Source organism: Centruroides vittatus, unplaced genomic scaffold (assembly GCF_030686945.1).
Source record: "Centruroides vittatus isolate TY-2023 unplaced genomic scaffold, ASM3068694v2 contig_19, whole genome shotgun sequence".
NCBI classification, from domain to species: domain Eukaryota; kingdom Metazoa; phylum Arthropoda; class Arachnida; order Scorpiones; family Buthidae; genus Centruroides; species Centruroides vittatus.
The window spans coordinates 1,732,334-1,759,324 of record NW_027121169.1 but is presented as its reverse complement, the minus strand read 5'-3'; the positions used below and the strand labels follow the sequence as shown (position 1 = coordinate 1,759,324).

The following is a 26,991-nucleotide window of genomic DNA, read 5'->3' as shown; positions in this document are numbered from 1 at the left end:
CCGATGTTCGATGGTTTCATCCACTCGGTTACTGGAGGGTACAGTACTTGTTGGGCTGCATTTTGAAAAAATTGTATCTTATAAATTCTTATTGTCGTTCCTCTGTCTGTTTTTCTTTAATCTTGAGAACGGAGTTAGATAGATGACAGTAGAGACCAGACACGAGACAGTCGAGACCAGACAATCGTAAAAAAAAGTATCGGATTAACTCTATACAAACTTCTGATTTGCACCGCAAGTCACGTTATTCGTTATTTCGATTCAAAAATTTTCCGTTGAACGGGGTTAGATATCTAACCGGCACGATTATATTGCTAACAGGAAAAGTATGATGTACAGGAGCAAAACATTACTACACTCAACGCAGAAAGTGCAATGTGCTACTTGACACAGTAATGTAATGGCGTAACTTATTTCGCGCTGTATCATTGTCACAGTAATTAATATATTATATAATTTTTAAAGTTATATCCTTTTTTGTAGGAATTATATTTAGTTAATTGTTTGTTAAGTGTTTTCCAATAGATGACGCTACATGTAAAGCCAGCAATCAAATGTAGACAGAAAAAATCAATCGATATATAGAAATCAAACGATAATTTGGGGTGAAATTACGACAAGATTTAAGTTAGAAGTAGTCCAACGTAACTGCCAAGATTTGTAGCAATTGGTCGAACGGCCTAGGAATGTATAGCGAACAAACATTCTTATTTATATATATAGATTTTACATATAAAATCGTTTCGTTCCGAGATTTCTTTCCTGTGTAGGAAAGTTTTCGTTTTATAGATGGGGTCTCCTTAAACAGATACATTTGAAAGTTTGGCAATAAATTTCAAAATTTTATATTCATTAAAGAATTCGATATAAGAATATTTTAAATGGAAAAACAATTATATATTCTATACTCAGATATAACGTAACAGTTTGGCTATTTTATCCAAATGTGATGAAATACGATATCAAAATATTTTATACAAAATTTATTAGTTTAGAGTTTAAATAATAGACATTTACACAATAAAATTTCTCCGATTATTTAGGATAAATTTTTAAAAATTTTATCATGTTTTTCTTTACTCTTTTTTGCCCCAAAGACACTAAAGCCATCACGGGTTCGACGGAGCCTACAATGAAGAAGTCGGGCAAATGGAATAACAAAATGAAAAATTTTTGCCACTGCTAATGCAAATTCGATTTTGGATTTCTGGTAACGATAGGTTGATGCCTCAACTTCGACAATACAGTATCATGTGATCTCGATTAATAAAATCTTTGGTAATGCGATACATTTTAAATCATGTACTCCTAGTAAACAGATAGTCTCTGTTCATATATAAAGGGCACAACTTATGTGAATTTAACATAATACGAAATACGTCTCGAATCGCAGGTATATTTTCTTTAAGTGAATACTTTAGAACTGTCATTCGGATAACCCGCAGCTCTGGGAAAAAATTGTGGAATGACTTGTAGCCGCGGGGTGCCATCTTTAAGGAGGACTCACTCAAAGAGACAACCCTTTCAGCCTTAAATTAATAAAAATTACTTTTATACTTTAACTTTAGGAGAGACACTACTTAAAATATTTTTGGGGACTAATTGGGTCCCGGCTTATTAGAGTTGGTGCCTGTGTTGTAGTAAGTTTATAATAAACAGGAAATTAAGAATTCTGTTCCAATTAAGAATTCTGTTCCAGATTCGAAATTACGCAAAGTTCTGATGACGTTACTTCCGTATGTGCCAATATCGACAAAAGATAATACAATTTTTCAAAATATGGACAAAATTAGGTCATGCCTGCAATTTCCCATAAGACTAGTTTAGAGAAATTTATTTGTTTGTTTGTTTTTTTAAGTTATTAACTGTTTTGTTAACTGGCCTCTATTTAGGCGTTACAGACGTGGAGAAAACTCGGAAAATTCCGGTGGCCAGCCCGTCCTGGCGAAGCGCGAACCCACGACCGAATTCACAGTTTTCAAAGAACGGAACCGCTTGGACAATGATGACCATAGAGAAATTTGACAGTAAATTTGGCCAGGGTCAATACCATTTGTTACGTATTCTTTGTCATTCAGGTGGCATGCCAAATGTGTGCTGATAGCTCTAAAATCTTCTCTAAAAAATAACACTACGCTATTTGAAACTTGTTATCAATTTTTAAACGGCTTTATTACAAAAAAACACAATTGCGTCAATCGAGAGATTACTATATATAAACTGTCTATACAAAAACCTTACACATGCATATAGAAAATTAAATATGAATAACACCACTGAAACGGTAAGCTTTTTACAAACATGTTTTTAATTTTTATATTATATAAATGCATCATATATATTAATATATATACAGTGATAACTCGGTTTTCGTCGATAATCCGTCCAAAAACAATCGACGAAAACAGAGACAATTATTTCCGTATGAATCAATGTAAATCCAATTAATTCGTTCTAGACACTCTAAAATACATACCAAAAATACATTTTATAGAGAATAAATATAGTTTTTAATACTAAAAACAATAAGAAATTAATATAAAAGAGTAATGTAAGGAATAAATGAACATTTGACATGGCATTTACTAGGGTTTCTTTAACGGAATCCCAAGATCCCGGTAATCCCGGCTATATTTTAACCCGGGAAATATTCCGGAGAATTTTTCTTAACCCGCAAATTTCTTAAAATGTTACCTTTTTTCTTATTTTGTGTTAAGGCTGAGGACATTTTGCAAATAGAAAGTATAATTAACTCATAAACTGTCAGAATACATTTGTATTTATTAATTTTTAGCCTGCTTGTTATGGCATGTCACAGATGGTTACGGCAACGCGACACGTGAGCGATCTACTGCGTCGCTCTTTCCGCTCTCGTATCGCGTGTTTTACGCTCCGGGAGATGACCGTAGTCCGACGTCACGGTTTGCAGACTTTATTGCAAGATGGCAATACTAACAGCTACGGTGCCGTCTGCATAAAATAATCAATATGTATTGATAGCCTATTTGTGGCAGGACTCTGAAAAATTTTTACTAGAGAGTATCTGTAATATCTTGAATAATTGCGCAGAGGCTGTCTTAATTTTTATTCAAGCCCAGTAGCTTCAATAACTGCATTATGCCAAATTGTGCAAGGATACAAACGAGTATGAAGTATTCAAATATGAAGTTTTTCTTCATAAAACTGATTATTAAACAAACTGCCGAATTATTGCGCTATAATCTTAACGCCACTAATAAAGCAGCCGAGTAGACAGATCAAGAATACTAGACAGCAAAAGTAATACTACAACGCATCTCGAAAACGAACTAGAAATCTTTCAGCCTACAAATGAAAAAAACCACATCTGTCTTCTCTTAAATGCATTAAAAACGATTCCGCCCACATCAATTGAATCGGAAAGGACATTCTCGGTAGTAGGACTTTTCATTACTAAAATAAGAACCAGATTGAGTTATCGGAATATTGACCATCATTGCTTTACAATATGTTGTATTATGTTTTATTTAAAAAACGAAAATTACTTTCTAAGTTAGAAGTTTGGTCTAAGTTCATTTTTTTCTTTAAATTTTCAATTGAAAGGCAGTTTTTTTGTAAACAGTTTCCAACAAACTTTAATAATTTTTTTTCTATTTCTAAAAATTTCTACGTAATTCAAAGGTACTGTTTAATACATATTTTACACAGCATTATTAATATGATTAATTTGGAGGTTGCAGAATGTATTAAATTAATGAAAAATAAAAAAAATAATTATATCATTCGATTTCGAGATTTATTTTATATCTTAAAAATATTTAATTATATACTGGAATTTTCCGGGATCCCGGGAAACAGATCACATTTTTCCCGAAATCTCAGGACTAGCAAAGGACAGAGAAATGATAAAACCTTAGCATTTACCATGTGTAATGCTCATACAACGAGAAACAACGCCACACTGAGCAGGAAAAAAACGTGGGTCGCCCTTTGTTTTCGAAAAATTAGCAGTGTGACCTCGCTACTAATTTTTCGCAAAAAAAAATCGACGAAAAGCGAATCCGGCGATAACCGAAGTCAACGAAAACCGAGGTATTACTGCATATATAAGTTAATTATTTATTTATATAAATTAGTGTATAATTTATTTAATATATAGTTAATGCACGCGAAATTATTATACAGGGTGGGCCAACGAAAACGAAACGGCAGAGTGTTCGTGTTCGTCCAAGCAAATCGCTCGGACAGGTCGATTTTATACTCGAGGGGACATCTTTTGCAATAAAGTTTTTGCGATTCTGAATACAACAGACAACAAAAACTTTTAAAAACTCATTTATTTTGTATTAACTAAACAAACATTTATTTCGAAAAAAATGTTTGTTTAGTTAATATTCAGATTCGCAAAAACTTTATTGCATAAGATCGAGAATAAAATCGACCTGTCCGAGCGATTTGCTTGGACGAACACGAACACTCTGCCGTTTCGTTTTCGTTGGCCCACCCTGTATAGTCATTTCTAAGTAAAATCTGTTCACCTTTTTCTTGGCTTCTATATAGTATAGGAGGATTTTTGCTCTACGGTTTCTTGATTCTTGAGTGAGGTCGGATGACATGCGTAGATTTTAAATGACTCTTCTAAGCATACTTCTTTACACTTATAAACATTTGATAGAATTTGATTCTTTCTTTGAACCTTACTTAGAGAAACTTTTAAAATCATTGGTTCTTATTTTCTTATTATGCAAATGTCTAAAATTTCCTCTTTTTTAAAAATCTGCAACCGTAATATTTTCCTGGAAAAATTTTGTAACACTTTCTTTCATGTTTATATTATCTGTAGCCGGATATCAAAATAACATTAAATTACATTGGTTAGTTATATTTAAAATGGGGTATACTATAGATTACTCCCTATGGAATTTCAGGACTTTGATTATATATTTGAACTCAGGGGACCGAGACGAGTTCAACGGTACCCTATTTTTGAACCGGAGACGAAAAATAAAAAAGTTATCATACTTTTTTCCGGCGATTGCGCAATGATAGGGAGTCGCGTCGCTCTCCGCTAAGTCGGCCTCGCTATCGCGATCGGGAGTCGCGTGCTTGCCGTTAAAATTGCCTTTAGTAGACGTTTTCCCCCTTTTTTTTACTTTGTTCAAGAACTACCGTGAATCGATCACTAGTTTAGCACATGGCGGCGTGTGGTGGCTCCCATACGAGAGGTCAGTCGGGCCGCCATGTTCGCTGCCATAAGTAACATTAACCGAAATGGCGATCGCGTGGTGATCGGAAGTCGCGTCGCTCTTTCCGCTCTCGTATCGCGTGTTTTACGCTCCGGGAGATGACCGTAGTCCGACGTCACGGTTTGCAGACTTTATTGCAAGATGGCAATACTAGCAGCTACGGTGCCGTCTGCATGAGAGCATTAAAAAAGTATGGTAACTTAAAAAGTGTGATAACTTTTTTATTTTTCGTCTCCGGTCCAAAAATAGGGTACCGTTGAACTCGTCTCGGTCTCCTGAGTTCAAATATATAATCAAAGTCCTGAAATTCCACAGGGAGTAATCTATAGTACGCCCTTAAAATGTTCTTTACCATGTATTGCTGGGCTTCTTTCTATTTTCCTATCTAAGTCGGGCACTGTTGTTTCTAATTGATTTAATTTCTGCTCTAACGATCCAAGCTTAGTTTTAAATTCTCTTATATCGTGGTGAATTAAATTTATTTCTGGTTTAAGGTTCAGAATTTGTTCAGTAATAGAGCTGTGAGAGGCCTGTAACAATTTAGACAGTTACTGTAGGGTAGTAAATGTCGGGCTGTCTTCTTTTTCCATCAATTCGAAATAATTTCCTAGCGTTTATTCGGCCTTTTCCCTCTCTATTTCATATATTTTTCTCGTCTTTTCCATCTCCTTCGACGATGTCGGTTGTCGGCGGAGCATTGTATCCATACACGCGTCTTTAGACACCTTAACCGTACTTGTGCTTCGAGTTAATGGAGGTCGCCCTCTCTTTATCGGAGAATGGGATAGCGGATCTGGATTTTGTTCTATCCCAGCCATTATTAACTTTGATCTGATCACTATCCACAAATAATTCAGCAGTAGTCACCAAGTTATGAATAAATTTATCTTTTTTTCGCACCAGAGAAACTCTAACGCAATTCGCGCCACCTTGGTCGAAGGTCTGAAGCGCTCCCTCCCCCAATTCATTTATTTTAGTGGCTTTTCATAAAAATACTCTTAAATATAATCATTTACTGTATTAAGGTAAATATGCTTTTAAAACCAAATTTATTAATTTATATGAGTATTCTGTTTATATTTGTACACATGTATCGATTTTCTAAAGACTAAAATAAACTAAGAGATCATTAAATAATATCTTTATGTATTTTAATGTTTTATTTTTATATTTTATATATTCTTTGAAATTTTCATCCAGTTTGTAAGCTGTAATAAAATTTGTTATTTATTTATTTATTATATTTAATTAAATATTCATAATTTTGTAGCTATTACTGTACTAAAAACATATTTAAATATGAAGAAATTAAACGTGAAATAATTGTATGATATCTTGTGCTTCTTCGATAAAATAAAAATAAGATACGATATCTGTACTATAATTAAGTTTAAAATATATAAAAGTATGATTAAGAGAGAATTTTGTGAGTTTTATCTTAATTTTTAAAATATATTATACATTGTTCATGGCCATTTACAGAAGAGACTGAGAGAACACGTGTGGCAGAGGTAGTTTCAGGAATGACAAGGACCAATTGTGAAACCTTTATAATGGATCTAGATCGTGAGCCTCCCGAAATTACCCCTGATTACAACTAGTCAGGGGATCCAGAGCAATAGATATAAACGATGTAATTATACATCTTAACTGAGATATCATTATGAGATCAGACTTTATCGGGAAGCTATGAAAGTGCTTAGTACACGTGGTATAATTCTTGATATATTGAAGGCACTTTTATGAGATCAAAGTTTACCAATGGCTCCACGTACAATAGATACACACGATTTAATTTTCGATATAGTGCAGGTTTCATTGTTGCACTAAAATTTATCAGGGGATAAGCAAGCCACAATGTAATTCTTGATTTTTCTTGTAATGATAATGAAATTTTTTAAAGATTCAATAACCTATAGTCATTGACATCTTTAAAATATTAAGTAATTGAAATGGTTGCTTAAAGTTGAAAATAAAATATTTGTGCAAGATAATAAATGAAGGTTATAAATATAAATAATAATTCTTGAATGCTACATGATAAAATTATCTCAAGTCTTTAATGTGCTTTCAATCCCACTTAACACTTTTATAAGCAATTGATGTTCAACTGTTTTCAATAGAAAGGATTTTATATCACAAAAGAAAGTGCAAATTCTTAATTAAAACCTTAATTTAAGTAAAGAACTTTGCATTACAGAATATAAAAATCATTAGACAGTGGATATGAATGATCAGCAAATATTCTTTAATTTACCTACCAGTTCTCTTTGACTAAATGAAATCATTATAAGAACGTTCATGTATGTTCATAGTAAAATTCAATTTTATCGAAAGAGAATATAATCATAAATGGCGTACACAATGACGTAAATGATGATAAGAATCCACGGAGATCCGAAAACTGTAATAGTTGGATAGTGATAAGTAATTTTTATTTGTTTATCAGATTCTACCCCCCAAATGAGGGTTGGGCCTGAAGTACGTATCACCAATAAAATTGCAACATAAAACTCAGGTGAAATATGTCATTATAGATGTGGGGGCTAAAGGGGGAGATAAAATCAAAGGTATTTAAACAGATGCATCTCTCTGTCTTGTCACAACCATTTTGAGTCGGCTGCCCATGTCGACAAACTACGCCGCTACCGTACCTACGAAAAAATCTCGAAGACTAAATAGAGGATTCAGAAGACGAAGAAGACTGAAAAATGTACAATGAAACTATATCTAGTTTGATTAAGTGTCTAACAAACAGCGCATAGTTTCTCATACGAAGATCTGTCCAAAGCATCCTATGGCAGTTTGAAGCATGTGTTGTGTTGTTCTATTCAATCAAACGGAATAAAACGTCTTTTCAAACAATTTAATAAAGCTGAATAATATTTTTAAGTAAATGCATTTTATAAAACTAAATATTCTAAAAGTTTGAAAATCAATGAAATATTTTGCTGACATGTGACAAATTTCTCAAACAAAATGAAAAACGTTAAATTACTCAAAAGATGGTTTTACAAGAACATTATTCCGAGAATTTAGCAACATCTTATGTAGATGTTAAATATTATTTTGAGTAATATAAATGCAGACACCATAATAAAGGAACTGATCGATTTACTTTTAACTATATGATTTTGTAGATAGCAATTTCTTGTAATTATAATTTTGATTTTCCCAAAAGTTTTTCAGGAGCCTCAAAATTATACCTACGCCACTGATGAGGCCCAAGTCTCTCGAAGTGAGCGGAATCATCATTTAAGGGCAATGGGATTAGGTAAATGGGTGCTGAGAGGTAAATATGTAACAGAAAGGCATTTGTAATAGTCTGTCCTGGTTCGTTTTTCAGTAAAGCTTATGGAATTAATGGAACAAGGCGACGCAATGCGTGGGTGGTGTGTCAAAAAGGGATGCCTTCTGAGAGGACTTTCAGAGAAAACTGGCTCTTATCCAGGTGCTAAACACATGAAGAATACTTAAAAAAAACTCCATGTAGTCAACCAAGTGGTAAGGCGCGAAACCACTACTAGTGTTCAGTTGTGGGCTTATGCAATGTGAAAATGTTATATTCTTATATTCTTACATTACGTAGGCACAGATTGAGCAGTGTGTTTAAATATTAATTTAGATACTAAGCTTCTTTTTGCATTACCTGTATCATCTTTGATCGAACACATTTTTAGTGCATTCATCTAACTTCTCTCTGTGAAAAGAAATTGACTTTAGACTAGACGTTCAGAAACGTATCAAGTGTATCTCTTATATTAAAATTTTATTAGTAGTGAAATAAATATTAGTTATTCAAGATCAGTAATAAGTGATTTGGAACATTTACAATCATAAATCACTTGCCCTAAAGTAGCTGAGTGGATAAAATCATTAAACAGTAACAGTTGGTTGAGGGTTCCCGCAACGCCTGGTAGGTATCGAGGGATGTCACAGGAAGAGTGCATGTTGTAAATAACTATTCTGTCTAAAATACGCTATTTTGAAAATACTTTATTTATTAAAATTATATAAATAAGTTTTGATTTCTTAGAGAATTAGCAATACATTCTATCTTCTGTGTACCATATAATATATTTTATTTTTCAAAACCCTTATTTTTTACTTTTCTTCTAACCAAAAGTAACCTCTAACAAACCTTTTCTTTATATAATCTTAGAGTTCTTTAAAATTCGTATGTAAAGTAATACAGTATACCTTTGATTGATAGGATATCTGCTACAGACAAAGTACTCTATAGCCTTTCTATCAAAACCAATAAAACAAGTTTTCCTACTTCTCTTTCCGTTATAGTCAGAAAAGCGACTTTTACAAGACAGTAGAAGACTAATGGTTTGGTGACAGATTGACATTCAGCATCGTATGTCTTCGCCGTGGTACAAAATACTTGGCAAAGAAAGACATTCAATAACTCTTACAGAAATGTAGCTAATGATGAGATATCAAATACATCTCTAAAGAAAAGTTTTCATCCATTCGCTTATATCAAATACTACTTTTTCTTGATTTATTTTCGAGATTTTCGGTTTTATACTCACCCCATTTGAAAAATTATCTCGCTATAAATGTGTGTTTTTTCTTTATAATTTAGTTTTATCTATATTTATCAGTAGCTAGGCTATTTAAATTATATTGTTTGTCGGTTGGTCTGCTCGTGTGCAATTACACAAAAGTAAATTTCTTTAAACAATTTTTTTTATTAAATAAATTTATGGAATGTATAATTCTATATATTTGAATTTAATTTTACTTGTAGTGTCGTGACGTGAATGGTATAGATGAGAGTCAACGTTGTAACTTTGTGAAAACAACTCTTGATTGTAGAAGCAGTATTGGTTATATCGATTACACCGCTTATATGTACTGTTCGTTTGGAGATAAAGGTGACAGAATTGCTGTTGGACTTAGTGTAAGTGTACTTATTTCAAATTTATTATTACCTCAAAACGGTATATTTATGTAACATAGAACGCCACAATCAATGTCTATTAAGAGGACTTACAAATAAAGATATGAAATGGATAATCATTCTTAAAAATGAAATTGATTTCGTGTAAAATGCACAAAAATTAATGATAATAATAATACAACATCTTCACTTTTTGTAAGTTAATTTTAAACGTAATTATAATAAATTTTAATTATGTTTAAAATAAATACTCTAATTAGTTTTCTAATATAAATATTTAACATTTTTAAACAATAGTAAACAATTACAATAACCAGATTTTAGCATGTTAATTTTCAGCATAAAATTGCATCTTTGGATCTTCAGCAGTATGCAAGATCTATAGTAATCAATCATTATCAACCAATCATCAATATCAATTAATATATATTATAAAAGTAAGTGTACAATGTGCGTGCCGCTAAAACTCAAAAACGAGTTTCGGTACGATCAAGGGAGTTATATGGTGTGGTAGTCCTCTATCCCACATTCATGAAGAAGGTTCCCGTTTTAACCTAAAGGGCGTGCTGTTGAAGATATAAGGGCTGAAAGTTTCGCCCTCTTGAAATTTCTAGAACAGTCCAGAACATTCGAGAGTATTCGAGAGCATTTCACAACATCCCAGATCATTGTGGAACATTCCAGAACACTCTCGAATGTTGTGGAATGTTCTGGAACATTGTGGACCACTCGAATCCTTTTTTGTATGGGTGGGACTACTCATTGGTGAGGGTATATAAAGCAAGATCCGTCGTGGCAAGAACGTCAGTTTCTTATCAGTGACGAAGGGAAGAACCGAAAAAGAAGTGAAAATTCCAAAGTAGTGCAGTGAGTGAATAAAAACAAACAGTGAAGTGTGAGTAGACAAAGTGATACAGTGACTGAATATAAATCGAAAATAAAGTGTGAAAACTGTGAAAAGTGTAGTTAGTGTATTTGTTAATAGAAAGTTGATTTGATTTATATTTTATACAATGCCCAAACTTAAAAGAGGAGGAGACTTGCCAGTTCTGAACCAACACGGCGAAAACAAAAAGAACAGCAAAAAAACGAAACAGTCGAAGAGCGCGAGGCACGTTTACGTTCCCAACGAACGAGAATGAGCACCGTGAGAAGCAGAGAAACCGAAGAACAACGGAATGAACGAATTGAAGAATCAAGAATTACGTCACAATCTTATAATAAAAGACTGCGAACGCAAGTCACCCATGCAAATATCACCCTACGAGAAGCGCGGACGAGGACAAGTAAACAGTACAACCTAACAAATGAAGCATTCCACTACGACCCGACGAAAGAATATAACAAACAGGATTCTGTTGCATGAATGGAAAAATTTGATTACCACCACTGAAAGCACCTCCGCAGGAATTTCTACATAACATGACCGGGGAAACTCCAGAATCGAAACACTTTCTTTGAAATATAAAAGCGTACAACGCCTGCTTCCAAATGACTTCTTTCGGTGTCACTTCGATCAACACTAACAGAGATGAAATCGATTATGTTTTTTCCATTCAAGGACAAATCTATCACAAAATGGGATCATTACTACCACTACCCAACGAAGACCATAAATTTCTGCAAGTATATTTCATCGGAAATGAAGTAAGAGAAATTAATCAACGATGCACAAATATCAGTGGATTGAGACGAGAAATAATTCAAGATGTACAGAGGATCTTACACGAATACAATCAACTGATTCACATATTCAAAGCAGCACTAGACCGAATGATTTCTGATGACTATAAAGTTATAATTCGAGCCGACAAAAGACCACCTGGAGAACACGAACGTCGATTTAATGCACCTCAGATAGATAAAGTCGCCATCGTAATTGTGGACAATGAAAACACAAGCCGTGACATAATTGTACAACGAAAAAGAGAGGGACTGCAACGCATTGCAGAGACACATCGTTCATATGATGCCCTCCAATATCCATTAATATTTCTGCGCGGAGAGGACGGATATCATTTTAATGTGAAACAAATCCAACCTGAAACAGGCGTAGAAACAAACAAAAAAGTCACTTCCAAGGAGTTCTATGCTTACCGCTTAATGATCAGAGACACTGAAACATACAATCACATTCTAACACTCGCCGTTTATTCCAACAATTCCTGGTAGATATGTATGCAAAAATAGAAGCGGAACGGATACTTTTCATAAGACTGAATTAGAAGAAACTACGCACGGAAGAATACATCCACCTTCGAGACGCGATCATAAATAACGGCAACATTGACGACATTGGAACAATGGTAATCTTACCCTCATCATACATAGGAAGTCCGAGACACATGCACGAATGCACTCAAGATGCCATCACCTACGTAAGAAAATATGGACGACCTGACCTCTTCATAACATTCACATGCAACATCGTGGTCAGAAATCAAAGAACAACTAAGATACGGACAAGCCCCCATGAATCGACACGACATAATAGCCCGAGTTTTCCGGCAAAAACAAATGAGATTTATTGAAGTCATCAAAAAATACCACATCCTTGGAATCGTTAGATGCTGGATGTACACAATCGAATGGCAAAAACGAGGACTGCCTCACTCACACAATCTCACATGGCTACACGACAGAATTCATCCCACGGATATCGACAAAATCATCCAAGCTGAATTTCCCGATCCACAAGAAGATCCGGAACTGTACGACATAGTAGTGAAAAACATGATTCACGGACCATGCGGGCCATTAAACCCCAATTCGCCATGTATGAGTGATGGAAAATGTACAAAAAAATACCCAAAACCATACTTGTATGACACACAAACCGGAGATGATGGCTATTAAATTAAAATCAAATGAAAATTTTAGAAATTTGATTTCATTTCTACTTTAAACTTAATTAATCTCGAGTTTAACTTTTTCGAATTTTTCTCTTTGCTTTTAAATAATTTCAATGTCAAAATGTCAATTTGACATCAATATCATAGATCATACATTCAATCAATTACACTTAATTACATATGAAATATAATTAAATATCAACATAATACATCATAGTTTATATTTCACTTTTAATTACCACATTATAATTAATTATAATAAAGTATATATTATATTGAATTGTATTAATAGTATTTATGAAACCCTGCCGGTACTTATTCTGCAACTTGAACACTAACTATATAGTGTATTTACTCGGACACATGGCAAATTTCATCACTAATTTTTATTCAGTTGCTACGTGTATTAAGTGATAGCACACGTTTCGGGCTGTTGACGCCCCTCTTTAGCCAACTTCAAATCACAAATCTTTGTAAACATAAAATTGTTTTAAAACTTCTCTGTACATTCATCAATTTTTGTCATCTGATGGAGAATTATACATTAAGTATTACTTTTTTATCAACGTGTACAAGCACTTAATACACGTATCAACTGAATAAAAATTAGTGATGAAATTTGCCATGTATCCGAGTAAATACACTATATAGTTAGTGTTCAAGTTGCAGTATTATATTGAAATTTTTGTATTAATTTTAGAAGTGATTTAAATCTAAATGAAATTTCACATTCTCATTATCAGCTAATTTTAACTTTTATTATTATTAAATTTTTATTAAATTTTCTTTAGTAGCTGTATCTTATGTTTATCAAGTGGTAGTCTCTTTAATCCGAATAACGGTAGACTGTCTCACATCTAAACAGGTTTAATAACTCCTTTATTGGCTTTTTAACATATGCATTTCAGATCAGTGTTATAAGTCCTGATCCCTCCTCAGGGCTTTAAGTTCTTCATATACTCCCCAACACCTATACAGCACTCTCCGAGTTCTGTTTACATATCCGTTTGACAATATTGTTTAATTCCCTTTTACCAGTGTACCAACAGTAATGGTACTGGCTTTCTTTAAAAGTATTCCAAACTTTTTCAAAATAGTTCTATAAACACACTTTTAAAATAATTCAACAAGCACTACGTTTTACAATTCTAGAACGTTTTCCACAGTACAGTTTCCATACTTCTACAATAACACTTTCATAAACATCAGCCTGTTGCAATCAAACTTAAATTGTCATTTTTGTCTTTTAATTTGTTTTTATAGTAAAAAAGAAATAAATATATTTAAATTCGATTTTATAGAAACCAATAAATTACAAGTAATATAATAATTTTAGTAACATTTTTTTCTCTTTTCCATCAGGTTTTATGGCTATTGTTGTTATTCATTGGTCTAGGGATGACAGCAAATGACTTGTGAGTAGATATTTTGTTTTATACCCCTAATGTTAAACTAACAACTAATATAACATCGAAGATGACAACGTCAGATTTACAAACATAAAATCGTTTTACATCCTCAAGTGAACCATTTGTTGTTCTAAAATCGTAAAACTGTGAGATTTCGACTTGTATATAGGTTTAGTATATAGTCGTAGTTGTCATCACTAGAAATACATAGAGCAGAACTCGCGATAAAATTTATCCGTAAAAGTTTCTAACATGTGTATAGCTTCTAGCTATTTTATATAAGACTTTGTTACGCTTCAAATATTTTCTAATATTTACTATAAAATTTGTTTATTTTATTGAACCAATTGTTATTTTTTTCTTATAGCTTATGTCCTGCACTTTTCGTCATTTCGAAAACTTTGAAGATGTCTCAGAATGTTGCTGTATCTTTTAATTTTATTAAAATATATTTATGTTATTAATTATAATTATAATTAAATATTCTTGTAATAATAAGAATACTGTAATATAAAAAAGTTTAAATTCTATTGTGTAGCTGAAAGTTTTATTATTGTAAATTGCTTTAAATATATCTTACATATAAAAGCATAGAAAACGAGCATACATATAGAACACTCATACAGCTCACGTATATACTTAGACATAACATACATACAAATAACATACTTTTATACATACAGATATATTTAGATATGTTAATATATTTGGCATTCTATTAACCATTTACGTAAACATTACTATACATAACATACCTGTATAATTTTTTTTTTTTTTTCGTTTTGTTTGGTGTCACGACTTGGTGAATTTATAGACACTTGGCAAATTCATCTATTTAATCCATAATCTTTACAGAGACGCGTTTCGGGTTCTCACCCCTCTTCAGTCTGTTACGTAATAGACATATTTTGTATCTGGTGGGCATCTGTCCGGCACCTTTCGCACTACGTCTTCCCACTTACATTCCCATCCCTGCTAACTTGACTGCTTCCCCCGCATGTCTCACAGCGTGTAACTTCTCCCTCCCAGAATGTTGCACACAGCCACGCCTACAACTGTATAAATATACTTTTTAAGATATTCTATTTAATAGTTGTAACCAGCTTTTATGAATTTCTATGCTTAGGTTCTTGTTAATATTATTATTGTCTGTAGTAATTTCGTAGCTTTCTTTAAATTTTCTTTTGTACCAATTTTTTTCCCTGGGTACTATTTTAACATCAGTTTTACCTATGCTGCAGTTGTGAATTGTGCAATGTTCGTAAAAAACAGAGTTTATTCTATTATATTTTAAATCCGCGATGTATTCTTTTAATCTTGTTTCCAATCTTTTTGTTTCTCCAATGTATGCTTTTGGTGGTTCACATGTGCAAGGTATTTTGTAAACTACATCAGTAGTGTTGTATTTATCTGGTTGTTTATTTACACCAGGTTTAGTCTGCCGGATTCTCTTTTGTAAGTTTCTATAAGTTGGTGTCAGTTTTATATTTATTTTATCGAAACTTTTATTTATCTGTTCGAAGAAGCCACGAATATAGGGGAAGGATAAGTATCTTAATCTGCTTTTATCTTTGTTTTGTTTATTTTCCAGTCTTTTGTTGTAGATTTTACTTTACCAGTTATTTATTTTTCGTTGTGGGTCGAAAGCTCTAAACGCGTCTCTGTAAAGATTATGGATTAAATAGATGAATTTGCCAAGTGTTTATAAATTCACCAAGTCGTGTCACCAAACAAAACAAGGAAAAGAAGACACGGTTTCGGCAAAACAAATACCTGTATAATGTTTAGACACATACATACACGTATAAATTAACCTAAGTATATAAAACCCATAATAGAAATATATACTTATATTTACATCATCGTTCTTAGCACATTTTTTATGCATAGTAAATACATGCATACAATATAAACACGTATACATCTATACACTCACTATATAAATACACATCTACAGACATAAACAACCGCAAACTTGTTACTGATAAAATATGGAAATAATTATTAACCAAATTACTTATGGAACTGCAGAAATACATTTTATTATAAGAAATAATTATTAAATATATTAACCTTAACATTTATAAACAGGGAGTAACTTTGTTAGCCTTTGGAAATGGTTCTCCTGATATATTTTCGGCTATTGCTGGTATTCAACAAGGAAAAACTGATCTTGTAATAGGAGGTTTAATGGGTAAGTAAATTAATGATTTAACTAACATCAAACAGAATAATTTTCTGCCATTTTTTAATGAAAAATATTTATAATTTTAACAGGGGCAGGTATATTTGTTACCACAGTAATAGCTGGTTCGATATTCCTAATTAAGTCTTTCACAATTATGAAAAGACCATTCCTTAGAGACATATTTTTCTATATTGGAGCGACATCTTGGGTTTTCTATCTTTGTTATAAAGGTTCTATTTACGTATACGACGCTATAGGTAATGTTTCTATTCTTAAAGTATTTTTTAGTAATTTAACAAACTATAAATTTATTTTTAAAATTCTAAAAAACTTTACAGGATTAGTTATTCTTTACGTAGTCTACATAATAGTAGTGGGGGTTAGTAGGTACATCCATCAGAAATATCAAGAAAAACCATCGAAAGAAAAAGGTAATTTGAGTGCTCTTACATATAATGAAATTATTTTAAAAAATTGATTTTACATTGTCCCGTTATTGTTGTCGTTAAAGTTTACATCTTTTTAAATTTATTTTTTATGTTTTTTTTTACTTTTTTAATTAGCATATTTCTATTTTATTATATATTTTTTTATTATATTATGTTATTAGCATATTTAATTTGATAGAAGTGAGTAAAGATATTATACTGTTACTGAAATTAATTGAGAATGTGTTTGTAATATATATCAATATCAGTAAATTTAATGGACGTCCTTGAAGGATTAAATCCAGATAATAGAACAATGACTAAAGTTTGCTTACATAAATTATTAGAGATAATTTTTCTCGGTTTTCGTCGGTTGCTTCGGATTTTGTTGGCGTGCCCACGTGATCTCGCTGCTAATTTTGCGAAAACAAACGACGCCCCACGCGTCTTCCTGCTCAGTGTGGCGTTGTTTCTTAATGTATGAGCATTATCCCGCACGTCTAGCCAAACAATTCCATTGCTTTGCTTTCCTTTTAGCTCCATCTTGCGACCAAAGAAAGTTTCCAGAGCCATCAGTCCTCCGAAGAAGAAGGCCAGGAATACCATCGAGTTGAAGAAGGAAATCGTTGAAAAATACGAGAGCGGCATTAAGATTGCTGAAATTGGCCGCATATACGGGAAGTCGCCATCCACGATATGTTCCATTGCGACGAAAAAGGGAGCAATAAAGAAGGCTAATGTAGCGAAAGGCGTAAATGTGCGAACGAAACAGAGATCGCAGACAATACAAGATATTGAACAGTTATTATTAATTTGAATCAATCAAAAACATATGATTTATATTTATTTTATATAAATTTCTTATTGTTTTTTAGTATTAAACACTATATTTATTCTCTATAAAATGTGTTTTTGGTATGCATTTTAGAGTGTCTAGAACGAATTAATTGGATTTACATTGATTCATATGGAAATAATTGCCTCGGTTTTCGTCGTTTTCGGATTTCGCCGATTGTTTTCGGACAGATTATCGACGAAAATCGAGCTATCACTGTAATTAGATTATCAACATATTGAAAATAAACTCCGTTGAAACATATTTGAAACTATTAGAAAATATACAGAATTTTACGTAATTAATTGTCAGAACGTAGTGACGACTAATACTTGACTTCGTGCATTCCTTGTCAACAAAATAACTCTGGTCCGATCTTGATGACATTTTCTTGGACGACTCACCATCATTCAAGGATGAACTGATTAAAATTTCAACTTTCAAAAATGATCCGTTTTTGTAGAACTGGATATAGGTGTTTTTCTTCAGGTATGGATCATTTTTGAGAGTTGAAATTTTAATCAGTTCATCCTTGAGTGATGATGAGTCGTCCTAGAAAATTTCATCGCGATCGGACAACTCATTCTAGAGTTATAATGTTGACAAGGAATGTATGAAGTCAAGTGTTAGTCGCTTCCTGCACGCACGTGTAGAAGCGTCCATCTGGTGGTCGGAAAATATGACAAGCATTAAAACGGTAATTTTGAAAGGTAAATGTTGTCGCTAACTGGACACACAACAAATATAAAGAATCTTTATAGAATAATAAGTTTTAAAAGTTTTCTTTTTAAAACGTGGAGCAGCAGCGATCAATATTGATGGCTTTACGATTCATTCTCTCCTTCGTCTTCCTATCGTTAGTACGAAATTTCGATCTCTAAATGGAGAAGCTGCGCAGAGATTCCAAATTCAGATGAAGTCGCTCAAATTCGTCATCATCGACGAAATGTCAATGATTGGTGCAAGAATGCTTTACATGATCGAGAAAAGATTGAGAGAGATAAACCCCGAGAAAGATGAGCCTTTTGGTGGATTCTTTATCTATTTGTTTGGTGATTTTCGTCAGCTTCCTCCTGTTAAAGATATTTATCTCTACTCGAGTGTTTTTTACGATGTAATGTCCCAACAAGGTAGATTCGCATTTGATTCTTTTGACAAGTTCATTGAACTTAGTAATTCTCATAGACAAAATAGCGCGGATAGTTCCTTCACGGATATTTTACAACATCTAGCTTCGGGTGATTTCTCTGATACAGATCTGAACATTCTGACGACAAGAAATCGAGCCTATTTATCCAGAGATGAACTTGATCAGTTCCAAACGGTAGTAGAGCTATATCCAACAAACGAGCAAGTTAAACAAAGCAATGAAGACTACTTGCAGTCAACTGGATGCCCTTTTGCTTATATAGCAGGGGTGGGCAAGCAAGAGTTCAGTGGGAGCCGAAATGTAGGTTTTGCAAAATGCATGGGAGCCGCAGTTCTGTACTATCGTGGGGGATAGTATGGTAAGGCCGGAAAGGATAGCACTTTCAGCAAGAGCCGCATGTAACTCAAAAAGAGCCGCACTTGCCCATGCCTGTTATATATCATCTGAAAACACTCCAGATATTGCCCCGCCTTCGTCCAAAGATGACTCAAGCTCTTGGTCTCTCGGTCCCTCCAAGTTTTTGAATCTCTCAGTTAATGCCAGAATCATTCTAAGGGTCAAATATGGGTGCAAGGAGGTCTCGTCAATGGTTCACTAGGAACTATACGCTACATTATATATGTTCCTAATGCTCGCCCTCCAACTCTTCCTCTGTTTATTTTAGTGGAATTCGATAGCTATCAGGGACCTTTCATCTATGATAATCTGTTTCCAATAATCCCCATAACACGCACTTCGAACGATGGCAGTATATTGCCCTTGTATGACAGTTTCCCCTTACCTTAGCATACTCGATGACTATACATAAATCACAGGGATTAACTCTTCCAAAAATCAAAATAGATATAGGGAAAAGAGAAACAGCTATCGGTCTTATCTATGTTACATTGAGTACAGTGAAAAAATAACTGACATAGTATTTTTAAAGAGTTACAATAAAGATCGCAACGAGTCAATCTGTAAGTCCAAGGCCTATAGTGATAGACAGAATTTCATGAGACATTGGCATAGCAATTAATTAATGGCTTATTCTGACCTTATATTTGTACCTTTAAATGATCCAATAGAAATCATATATATTGTTGAGAACGAATGATTTTTTGTTTCTTTTCCTCATAATCTAGAAAATAAAGGTGCATGCAGCTTCGTTCCGACTACATGCTGATGTAGCTTTACTTAACTAGTTGTCGGAACGTAGTGACGACTAATACTTGACTTCGTGCATTCCTTGTCAACAAAATAACTCTGGTCCGATCTTGATGACATTTTCTTGGACGACTCACCATCATTCAAGGATGAACTGATTAAAATTTCAACTTTCAAAAATGATCCGTTTTTGTAGAACTGGAGATAGGGGTTTTTCTTTAGTATGGATCATTTTTGAGAGTTGAAATTTTAATCAGTTCATCCTTGAGTGATGATGAGTCGTCCTAGAAAATTTCATCGCGATCGGACAACTCATTCTAGAGTTATAATGTTGACAAGGAATGCATGAAGTCAAGTGTTAGTCGCTTCCTGCACGCACGTGTAGAAGCGTCATCTAGTGGTCGGAAAATATGACAAGCATTAAAACAGTACTTTTGAAAGGTAAATGTTATGGCTAACTAGATACACAACAAATATAAAAAATCTTTATAAAATAATAAGTTTAAAAAGTTTTCTTTTTTTAACTTATTATTCTATAACATGGAGCAGCAGTGATCAATATTGATGGCTTTACGATCTATTCTTTCCGTCGTCTTCCTATCGTTAGTACGAAATTTCGATCTCTAAATGAAGAAGCTGCACAGAGATTCCAGATTGAGATGAAGTCGCTCAAATTCTTCATCACCGATGAAATGTCAATGATTGCTGCAAGAATGCTTTACATGATCGAGAGAAGATTGAGGGAAATAAATCCCGAGAAAGATGAGCCGTTTGGTGGATTTTTTATCTATTTGTTTGGTGATTTTCGTCAGCTTCCTCTTGTTAAAGATACTCCTCTCTACTCGAGTGTTTTTTACAATGTAATATCCCAACAAGGTAGGGACCCTGTTGGGACATTACATTACATTTGCCTTTGATTCTTTTGAGAAGTTCATTGAACTTAGTAATTCTCATAGACAAAATAGCGCAGATAGTTCCTTTACAGATGTCTTACATCTAGCTTCGAGTGATTTCGCTGATACAGATCTGAACATTCTGACAACAAGAAATCGAGCCTCTTTATCCAGAGATGAACTTGATCAGTTCCAAACGGCAGTAGAGCTATATCCAATAAACGAGCAAGTTAAACAAAGCAACGAAAACTACTTGCAGTCAACTGGATGCCCTCTTGCTTATATAGCATCTGAAAACACTCCAGATATTGCCCTGCCTTCGTCCAAAGATGACTCAGCTCTTGGTCTCTCCAAGTATTTGAATCTCTCAGTTAATGCCAGAATCATGCTGAGAGTCAACTTATGGGTGCAAGAAAGTCTCGTCAATGGTTCACTAGGAACTATACGCTACATTATATATGCTCCTAATGCTTGCCCTCCGGCTCTTTCTCTGTTTATTTTAGTGGAATTCGATAGCTATCAGGGACCTTTCATCTATGGTAATCTGTTTCCAAGAATCCCCATAACACGCTCTTCGAACGATGGTAGTATATTGCGATCTCGTAGACAGTTTTCCCTTACCTTAGCATATTCGATGACTATACATAAATCACAAGGATTAACTCTTCCAAAAATCAAAATAGATATAGGGAAAAGAGAAACAGCTATCGGTCTTATCTATGTTACATTGAGTACAGTGAAAAAATAACTGACATAGTATTTTTAAAGAGTTACAATAAAGATCGCAACGAGTCAATCTGTATGTCCAAGGCCCGTAGTATAGTCAGAATTTCGTGAGACGTTGGCATAGCAATTAATTAATGGCTTATTCTGACCTTATATTTGTACCTTTAAATGATCCGATGGAAATCAAATATATTGTTGAGAACGAATGATTTTTTGTTTCTTTTTTCCTCATAATCTAGAAAATAAAGGCGCGAGCAGCTTCGTTCCGACTACACGCTGATGCAGCGTTACTTAACTAGTTATTATATTTAAAGCTTTAATTGATTAATGGGTTATTAAAATTAATTTTTTATTTAAACGTATATAAAAGCAGAATTCCAAAAACAACCCGAAAAGGATTCTTTCGAAGTGAGCTCGCTCCTTTTCGGAAAATGGGATATATGCTCCCTGCATTCACTTTTTCTCTTAGATTTCGTTTCGTCTTTATAAATCTTCTATTTTTAACTGTGACCGTGCAGTTTAACTCGCTGAATGTGGGAGTAACGGTACAGGTAATTAAGGCCTAATGTCACAAAGGTCATTGTTTGTAAGGGTCAATGTTTATTTCTTTGCATTTCTGACGATATTTATGTTAAGAATCCATTTTTGAATGTTTATAAAAATCTTTCAGAAGCTTCTGCACAAGAAAAATCTAGCACATTAGCACCAGTACCATCTTTATCGTCTATTAATTTTGGAAAAACCAAAAGGGAAGATGATCCTGAAGCAGCTGGTGTAGTTCTTACTTGTAAGTTCAAGTCTATGTAAATAATATATAATATAAAAGTTTATAGTGAAAATTTTATAATATTTATTTTTATTTTGAACATTTTTTACAGCTTTATTTTTTGTTAATGATTTTTGGAATAATCCACAACCTTCCCAACCCATCTCACCAGAACAAGAATCTGGAATTTTTGTTATTACAACACCACCAGAAATAGCTGGGCGTCGTCCTACATGTGGTAAAATACTTTTCATTTTATTTTTTAAATATTTAAAGATTATATTTATAAAAATATGTTATACAGTAGAGAGTCGTTAGTCGGAATCAATTGGGGACTGGGGTTGTTCAGATTAGTGATTTGTTCAGATTACCGATTATGTACGAAAAAATACATTAATCTGTCCGATGTTCAAATTTTTCTCCGTTGCCTGTCGCTTCGTGTTGAATTTTCGTCGATTTTAAGCCTAACGAAAATTTCTATAATAATAATCGAGGCTATCGTATCGTTAAAAATTATTTCTTTATTTTCTACAAACAAAATAAATATATTGAAGAATATAAAAACATGAAAATTATATTAAATATTAAATATTATATTAAATCTCAATTATGAAAATTATACTTTAGAAGTAAATCTAGTATCAAAAACGTTCGATTCAGCACGACACAGTCCGACTGAAAATCGTTCCGATTACCGGGGTTCCGATTAATGACTCTCTACTGTACAATTATCGATTTTAATAGTATTTTTCAAGAAATTAAAATAATTTTTTCATAGTTCTAACCTAAATTCTTCTTGATTATTTTTAATTTTCTTATCTCCAATTCTGTAATTTAAAATATTGTTGATAAAATGATTAAAAATACATTTAAATGATGTTTTTTTGAATTATTATATAAAATTTGCAGTGATATTTTAATTATTAATTCAGAAATTAACTGTCATCACTTACATACAGTATTTAGCAATTAATGCCGAAGATCGAATTTAATTACATTCAATTTCTAAACGTATCTTTTAGATTTTTCCATCTAAAGTATATGTAGTGAAAGCTCTAAAATACAGTAAACATGGAATTTTTCTACCACTTAAAGTAAAATTGACATATTTACTGATAGGCAGTATCAGCGTTGACATGGAATCCCTAGAGAAGACATCAAGTGAAACGTCGTTGGTGTCAAGAAAGAAAAAAGTTAAGATCCCTGTGGATGGAGAGGTTGAACCACTGAAGGACTTTTTATATCAGATCTGTCCTATTAACGTACGAGGATGGAGCAAACTTATCTGGTGGCAACGTGTACTTGAGATCTGCAAGGTAATTCCCGTTTTTTGGTCATAGAAAGTGAATTTTTTCACAACTTCCTTCGAAAAAAAAAGCTATTTACAATATTTTTTCAGGTGGAAAATTTGATTTTCTAGATCTTAAATCACTGTTTTCCTGTAATACATTAAGAAACGGTATTTAAAATCTTTATTTTAATTGTTATACATGTCATGATACAGCCATGCTTATTTATTCTTTGTTACTTAAGATCAATATTTCTATAGTTAAATTTCTATATTAAGGTGTAAAGTTGTTCATATAAATTTTTTCAAAAAGGTGTACTTGATGTTTTTTTACAAAAAAAATTGATTTTTTTTCATTTAAAATTTCTTTCTTTTTTATAAAGCATTATACGACACTACTTAAAGCTTCATTCTTATACATGTTTATTTGCTTTTTATTATTGATTAATCAGAAGATTTTACTGTAATTACCATTTTCTGGGTATTAGAAATGAATTTTTCAAATAAATTCCTTCAAATGTTGTTTTCATTAAAGAAAAATACAATTTTGTATCAAAGTAAACTAAATTCTATAAAATACAATTTGATTTACACTGATTTTTTTATTACCTAACATTGAAGGAATAGTATTTAAACCTTTATACTGTACTATACAGTACATGGTTAAGACATGTCTATTTGCTCTTTGTTATTGATCCACCAGATAAACATCAGGATTGACATTACGTATTGTTGTAGTAAGACAAAACTAACATTTGCAATTCATTCCATTCCAGTGCCCTGTGATGTTATTTCTTACGATTACCACACCTGTTTTGGATGTAACTAAACCGAAACAGAATTGGTGTCGTTATCTCAATGTATTACACTGCATTACTGGTCCTTTGTTTATTTTAATGGTTACTGGATGTAAGTAAATGCTCTTTTTCTTCACTAACATAAATATGAGTATACTTAAAATCCTTAATTTATTTTTCTATAGATGCTCTTACAATGATTGGAGGCAAATTTCCACTAATTTGCATAATTTTAGTGATTTCTTTGATCTTAGCTGCTGTAGTATTTTTCACGAGTGAAAATGATAAGCAACCAAAATATCATTGTGCATTTTCTTATTTGGGATTTTTGGTTGCTGTTGTATGGATTTATTGCATTGCTATTGAAATTGTAGTTTTGTTGCAAGTAAGTTAATTCTTTGAATAATTAAAACAAACTCTGAAAATAAATATTCAATTTTTTTGTACAATTGTAAGTTTTTATTTTTAGGCTGTAGGAATTGTTTTCAATCTCAGTGACACCATACTTGGTTTAACCATTTTGGCATGGGGAAACTCTTTACTTGGTAAATTATTATTTTTAATAATTAAAATTAAAAATAGACTTTAAATTTTATAAAAATGATACATTTTTATATATATTTTTAAAAGATTTCCTTTCAAATGTGGCTGTTGCAAGGAAAGGTTTTCCAAGAATGGGAATTGCAGCTTGTTTTGGAGCACCATTCTTAAGTATCCTTTTTAATAAATGAAAATAAAATTAAATTACTGTCAAAACTTAAAAAAATTTGTTGGTAATTTGTAACTTAATTTCTAAAAAATTACAGAAAACAAAAATAATAAACGTATCAATTGTGTTTAAAATTTATTTTGTATACTAGTACTTTCTATATATTAACAGGACTTATTATACTGGAAATTATGGATGCAGATATTTAGTCTTACAGATCAAAAATAATGTTCTTTAGTTTGATCTGTAAGACTAAATATTTGCATCCTTAATTTCCAGTATAATAAGTCCTGTTAATATATAGAAAGTACTAGTATACAAAATAAATTTTAAATAGAGTTAAAAAGGACACAAAGGCATAATAAATAAGTATCAATTGTGTATTTTTACAAGTTGTCACTAATTTAAGGTGACATATGCCTCATACAAATATGAATTTTTTACATGATGTAACTTAAGTAATTGTAATTTAACTTAAATACTTGTAATTACATATTAAAATTACTTCATACTTCATCTTTATAATTAATCATAAATAAAACATAAATAAAAATAAAAATTAATAAAAAGCTAAAATTTTATTTTATATGTGTTAAATAAAATTTAACTTACACGTAGTTAATCATAACTTTATAAAAAAGAATTACAGTTAAAATTTTATATAGTTGTAATTTTTAAAAATTAATAATGAGCTTAGTATAGATTAAATGTAATTAAAACTATGTAGAAATTTTAATGTTACTTCAATACTTACTGAAGTTAGAACATTCTAAAAAAATTTAAAAATGCAATTTTTAAATTACATTTAATTTTTTAATTGCATTTTTAAATTTTTTTAGAATGTTCTAACTCAGAATTTTTAATTGTATTTTACTTAATTAACAATTAGCACTTTTACTTGGTGTTGGTGTTTCTTCGATGACACGATTATTCAAAAGTAACGACGGGAAATTGACGGTAATTACAGTAAATTTTCTTGATATTTTACACTTAATTTTAAAGGTTTAAAGTTTTATAAGTATTACAAAATTTTATATTTATATTTATTTATTTTACAGTTAATGTTTACAAGATTGACAAAAATTTTGTTTGCAACATTAGCAGCAAGTTTGATTATCACCTTAATTACCACGATAATCCTGCGATTCCGAATAAAGAGGCATTATGGTGTCTTCCTGATAATTTTATACCTGACATTTTTAATTACTTCAGTGCTTACTGAAGTTGGAATCATCTAAAAAATTTCTAAAAATATTCTTGTTCAATGCAATAAATTCATACACTTCTATAGGAACAAACACAAAAAGAAATTATTAGTGAGCTTTTTTTTATAAAGTTTTTTTTTTAATATTCAAAAAGTGACAGTATATATATAATTTTTTTTTGTTTTAAACTATTATATGTAGTTGTATTTTTTTTCTTTTTACTCGATTAAATTTATTTTACTTTATGTCAGATGTAACAATAATTTTCTTTACTATTATTATTTATTATTATTATTGTTGTTGTTGTTTTCACAATGGCGTTTTCTGGCGGCCGGTTGTAAGCAGTTGTATACTGATGTTTAACATGTCAGTAAAAGCAGTTGATATTTTGTTGAAATAAAAAAAAATATAAATTATAAATATGAAAAATTCTTTATATTTTTTTTCTTTATAATGAATCAT

At 32.0% G+C, this 26,991-nt stretch overlaps 1 protein-coding gene across 1 annotated transcript in view; it reads left to right on the top strand.

Annotated features, from left to right (window-relative positions):
- LOC136970112 (mitochondrial sodium/calcium exchanger protein-like) overlaps nucleotides 1-26,581 on the top strand; it is a 69,744-nt gene extending 43,163 nt beyond the window's left edge. The window contains exons 2-16 of the mRNA XM_067264501.1: nucleotides 9,985-10,137; nucleotides 14,352-14,404; nucleotides 14,766-14,823; nucleotides 16,490-16,592; nucleotides 16,676-16,843; nucleotides 16,925-17,017; nucleotides 22,435-22,551; nucleotides 22,643-22,768; nucleotides 23,650-23,846; nucleotides 24,595-24,727; nucleotides 24,801-25,000; nucleotides 25,085-25,160; nucleotides 25,246-25,326; nucleotides 26,214-26,281; nucleotides 26,383-26,581. Of these exons, the coding sequence (XP_067120602.1) occupies nucleotides 9,985-10,137; nucleotides 14,352-14,404; nucleotides 14,766-14,823; nucleotides 16,490-16,592; nucleotides 16,676-16,843; nucleotides 16,925-17,017; nucleotides 22,435-22,551; nucleotides 22,643-22,768; nucleotides 23,650-23,846; nucleotides 24,595-24,727; nucleotides 24,801-25,000; nucleotides 25,085-25,160; nucleotides 25,246-25,326; nucleotides 26,214-26,281; nucleotides 26,383-26,562 (1,806 nt within the window). The 3' untranslated portion in view covers nucleotides 26,563-26,581. The remainder of the gene's footprint in view (nucleotides 1-9,984; nucleotides 10,138-14,351; nucleotides 14,405-14,765; nucleotides 14,824-16,489; nucleotides 16,593-16,675; nucleotides 16,844-16,924; nucleotides 17,018-22,434; nucleotides 22,552-22,642; nucleotides 22,769-23,649; nucleotides 23,847-24,594; nucleotides 24,728-24,800; nucleotides 25,001-25,084; nucleotides 25,161-25,245; nucleotides 25,327-26,213; nucleotides 26,282-26,382) is intronic.
- The last annotated feature ends 410 nt before the right edge of the window (nucleotides 26,582-26,991 follow it).